This window comes from Triticum dicoccoides, chromosome 4B (genome assembly GCF_002162155.2).
Source record: "Triticum dicoccoides isolate Atlit2015 ecotype Zavitan chromosome 4B, WEW_v2.0, whole genome shotgun sequence".
In the NCBI taxonomy this organism is placed as follows: Eukaryota; Viridiplantae; Streptophyta; class Magnoliopsida; order Poales; family Poaceae; genus Triticum; species Triticum dicoccoides.
In genome coordinates this window covers 600,194,165-600,199,040 of record NC_041387.1, presented here as the reverse complement: position 1 = coordinate 600,199,040, position 4,876 = coordinate 600,194,165, and the positions used below count along the sequence as shown (strand labels likewise).

The 4,876-nt window shown below is 49.4% G+C and overlaps 1 protein-coding gene across 1 annotated transcript; it reads left to right on the top strand.

Moving 5' to 3' along the window:
• Positions 1-326: 326 nt before the first annotated feature.
• On the top strand, positions 327-1,920 carry LOC119293982 (tryptamine benzoyltransferase 1-like). The gene is made up of 2 exons (XM_037572281.1): positions 327-801; positions 892-1,920. The coding sequence occupies exons 1-2, from the start codon at positions 400-402 to the stop codon at positions 1,846-1,848; spliced, it is 1,359 nt and encodes a 452-aa protein (XP_037428178.1). The 5' UTR covers positions 327-399; the 3' UTR covers positions 1,849-1,920.
• The last annotated feature ends 2,956 nt before the right edge of the window (positions 1,921-4,876 follow it).

Below are 4,876 nucleotides of genomic sequence, written 5' to 3'. Positions count from 1 at the left end.
ACAGAGAGAGAAGGCCTCCGTTCCAAAATAGATGACCCAACTTTATACTAACTTTAGTATAAAGTTGGGTCATTTACGGAGGGAGTAGACAGGATGGCATGGCCGTCGAAGAGATAGCTCCGAATACGTGCAGCACATGGTGGACGCGCGCGCTGAGCCGCAAACTGCGAATGTACGTGTGCAACTGGAAGAAAAAAGAATTCGTAACCCTCAAAAAAAGAAAAAAAAAAGACTTCGTTAAACCGGAAAGAGCTCCAGTATACACTCGACCGAGCTCTATATAAGCGGGGTACGCGCCCCTACCTGTTCATCCATCCAACGCACACTCGACGAGTTCAGGCTACAGACCGGCTTCTTCCTAACAAGGTGACAGAGATCGACCTCGTGCGAGCGTGCAAAATGGAGGCTACGTACGCGGAGACGGGCCAGCAGGTTGCTGCTACCAGCAGAAGCGCGATGCTGAAGCCGGCGTACGCCGCGCCGCACCCGCTGGCCGGCGGCAAGGTCCAGCTGACCGTCTTCGACCGCGCCGCCATCGACACCTACGTCCCCATCGTGCTCGCCTACCCCGCCCCGGCGCCGTCCAACGAGGCGCTCAAGGAGGGCCTCCTCCGGGCCATCGCGCCCTACCCTCACCTGCTGGGCCGCTTCGCCCTCGACGGCCACGGCCGGCGCGTCCTGAACCTCAACAACGAGGGCGTGCTTGTCATCGAGACCGACGTCCCGGCCGACTTGGCCGACGTGCTCGCCGCCGGCGGCATGGCCACGGACGTCGCCGGCTTTTACCCCACGGTGCCGGAGGTGCCGTCACGTCACATTCACATACTACTATTCATCCATGAATACAGTGGTTTTGATTGTTCGGACTGCTGATGTGTTTTCCAATTACAGGAGAGCGTTGGACCGGCGCTGCTGCAGGTCAAGCTCGGCCGGTACAGGTGCGGCGGCCTCCTGCTCGGCGTGATATGCCACCACCACATCTCCGACGGCCACGCAGCGAGCACTTTCTACGGCGCGTGGGCGACCGCGGTGCGCGAGGGCAAGGGCTTCAGCGTGCCGTCCCCTTTCATAGACCGCGCGGCCACCGCCGTGCCACGCAGCACGCCCAAGCCGGTGTTCGACCACCGGTCCATCGAGTTCAAGGGGGGAGAAGGCAGCGGCTCCAGCCAGCCCCATGCCGTTCTCCCCATGGACAAGATCAGGAACATCACGGTGCACTTCCCTGCAGAGTTCATCGCCGAGCTCAGGTCCCGCGTCGGCGCACGTTGCAGCACGTTCCAGTGCCTGCTGGCGCACGTGTGGAAGAAGGCTACGGCGGCGCGGGGTCTGGACCTAGAGGAGTTCACGCAGGTGAGGGTGGCCGTGAACTGCAGGGGCAGGGCCAACCCACCCGTGCCAATGGACTTCTTCGGCAACATGGTGCTCTGGGCGTTCCCGAGGCTCCAGGTCCGGGACGTGCTGGGCTTGAGCTATGGCGGCGTGGTTGGCGCCATCCGCGACGCCGCGGCGCGCATCGACGAGGAGTACATCCAGTCGTACGTGGACTTCGGCGGGGTGGCGGACGCGAACGGGGAGGAGCTCGCGGCGACGTCAACTTTCGGGACGATGCTCTGTCCGGACATCGAGGTGGACAGCTGGCTGGGGTTCAGGTTCCACCAGCTCGACTTTGGAACCGGACCGCCCTCCGCGTTCCTGCCGCCGGGGTTGCCGGTCGAGGGGCTGATGGTCTTCGTGCCGTCGCGCACGGTGGAGGGCAGCGTCGACCTCTTCATGGCCCTCGCGGAGGATCACGTTGCGGCATTCAAGAGGATTTGCTACTCCCTGGATATTCTCCCATCGAGGATGTAATTAAGAAAGCGAAGCATGATGCGGTAGTTTTATAGTCATTGTTTTTAACAAAATTCAAGAAATATAGATCAATAAAGTGGTTATTGTACACATCATTTTTTTAACAGAGTATAGACGCGAACGCTTATACATATGCACACAGCCCTATGAACACACGCGCACACATCCTATCTCTATAAGCACCTCTACACACGAGACACTTATACATATACATTTTTTTAACAGAGTATACACATGAGACTGAGTGGACGCAGCTTCGGTGCCTTGAAGGCACCTGCCTTTGGGTCACTGACATGTGGGCCAGCCACCTGTTGGGCCCACATGTCATAGACACAAAGGTAGGTGCCTTAAGGCACCAAAGCATCGTCTAGACTGAGTAGACAGATTGATGAAGTCGCCACAGACGGTTTCGTAGTTGATACGAATGTCTCATCCCACTAAACGTACATTGCCGGAAGGTCTGAAATAAATCCAAAAAAATAAGACCACCGGTGAGTTTAGGACTTGAACTCGGGTGGGCTAGGGATACGACTGTCCTCTTAACAATCCAACCATAGGTTGGTTCCCTAAACATCAAGTTTTTTCGTTGCCAAACAAACCGACGTAGGGCATCTATACGGACCCTCAAACCATCCCCATCCATTCAGAACACGTGGTACATACGTGTTTTGCAATCCAACGTGGTCATGTGTTCGTCTGCTGGACGGTCCGAACATACTTTTTCCCGCAAACCGAAAGCAAATCAGAGGGGACTTTCCGGACGTCCGACGCTGCCACGTACGAGTCAGACAACCATGGCCCACCCAAAATCCTCTTCCGCGCTTTTCTTGGATGTCCCACTTCTCGAGCCGCATTCATGCTGACCCAGAGCACGCAGCGGCCGGCATTGATGCCGCGCTATGTGATCGGACGGGAGAGCGGCGCCGACCGACGCGACCTCTCAGGGCAACGCTGCTTTAATGCGGATGCACTACCCTGAGAAACCAACTTCGGCGTGACAGAGTCAATTTCAGCAATTCTCGTGTAGGGTCCTAAGCTAGTAGTCTAGATACGATGATAACAAGGACATAAGGTTTTACCAAGGTTCGGACTCACTTTCAAAGAGATAATATCCTATGTCATGCTTGCGTTTGTATTGATTTAGGATGGAGTACAAAGTACATGTGATTTACTGCAAGATTGTCTATGATCTTCTGTGTGCCCTACCCCTTGGTTTATATAGATATCGAGGATGGGGGGGGGGGGTCTAGGGTTTACAGGTAAGTCAGTTACATTCATGGTAATCATGTTGTAGGCGACCTTTAAATCTCGAAGTACGCACCAAGTGTTCGGGAACCTTCCATTTTCGCGCCATGGGCCTTCTGGAGATGGCCTACTGGTGAACTGCCATGAGGGATCCTCGGCCGGCCCAGTTGACCGGGAGACGGCGTGGTGAGTATCCTTGATCTAAGACACCATGACCGCCGCTGCGCCGCATTGAAGCGGGCTGACCGACCATTCACCTAGCCTGACCGCGACTATTTAAGCCCATCGCCGGCACCACCCACAACATACTCTCTAGTCTGCATCACCCAGCACCTCCGCCGCTCCTCTCTTCCACTACGCATTTGGCGATAGGCAAGTCTTGTGCCTTGGCACCGGCAGGCAACTCCGGATCGGGCTCCGGAGGATTGTCGCGACGCCGCCCTCGTACTCTGGGTTGTTTTGCTCCTCGACGGTCGGTGTACTTCTTGAGGATGCATTGTTTTTTCCCTTGAAGAGGAAAGGGTGATGCAGCAAAGTAGAGATAAGTATTTCCCTCAGTTAAGAACCAAGGTATCAATCCAGTAGAACGTACAAGCAAGTCCCCAATAGATGCACCTGCACAAACTAACAAACACTTGCACACAACGCAAAAAAAGAGTTGTCAATCCCTTCACGATCACTTGCAAGAGTGAGATCTAAAAGAGATAGATATGAAAAATAAGTAAAAGGCAAAATAAAGTAACTATAAATAAATTGCAGCAAGACATTTTTGGATTTTGATTCTGTAGATCCGAAAATATATGATGGAAAATAGACCGAGGGCCATAGGTTTCACTAGAGACTTCTCTGTTAAAGAAAGCATACGGTGGGTAAACAAATTACTGTTAAGCAATTGAAAAAAATGACATAGTATAAAAATCGTTAGCACAATATGAAAAATGTTCCCGTGTTTCAAAAAATGTATGTGATATTTTCAACAAATGTGTATACATTTTTAAAATTACTTTTACATACCGTGAAAATAATAATTCGTACCTTTAAGAAAATGTACGTCACATTTGATGGAAATATTCTCGGATTTCAAAACAACTATTCATGACATTTAGAAAAAAATTATATAAAGATGTGAAAAAATGTCCATGCAGGTTAAAAAATGTTTATTTCCGTTATAAAAATGTATCGTGACATTTTAAGTAATATCCATCTGTTTTCAAAAAAAAATTATACAATGTAAAAAAACTGTTCAGCTTGTTTTAAAAATGTTTATTTTCATTTAAAAACTGTAACATGTATTTATAAAAATGTTATCGTGTATTCAAAAGTATTTCACGTGTATATTTGAAAAAATGAGTATTAAAAAATATACATCATATATATTAGAAAAATGTCTAGCTTGTATCAAAAAATATTTCACGTTTGCTCTAAAATTAGACATTTGTACTAAGAAAAAGTACAGATGTGTTCAAAACAAAGAAAACCGGTAAAACCCGACAAAGAAAGAAAAAGAAACCAAAGAAAATGAACGAAACCAAAAAAGAAATAAAGAAACACAAAAGTAAAAAAAGGTAAGAAATAAAACAAAAAAGACCAGTGAGAAAAACAAAGAAACCCAAAGTAATAACATAAACAAAAGAAAAAAGAAACTGGTGAAAAAACAAAGAAAATAAAATGAAAAATTAAAGTAAACAAAGAAGCCGGTCGACCAGACCTTGCGATCGCCATGAGTAGCAGCGACCAAGCGCACTAAATGGGCAAGCCCGATAGTGGTCACCGGTAGGTGATT

Bases quoted from the DNA above. Each gene is read 5' to 3' on its own strand.
- LOC119293982 (XM_037572281.1), top strand. From the start codon at position 400: ATGGAGGCTACGTACGCGGAGACGGGCCAGCAGGTTGCTGCTACCAGC. The intron at 802-891 runs GTGCCGTCACGT...TTCCAATTACAG, and splicing joins TTTACCCCACGGTGCCGGAG to GAGAGCGTTGGACCGGCGCT.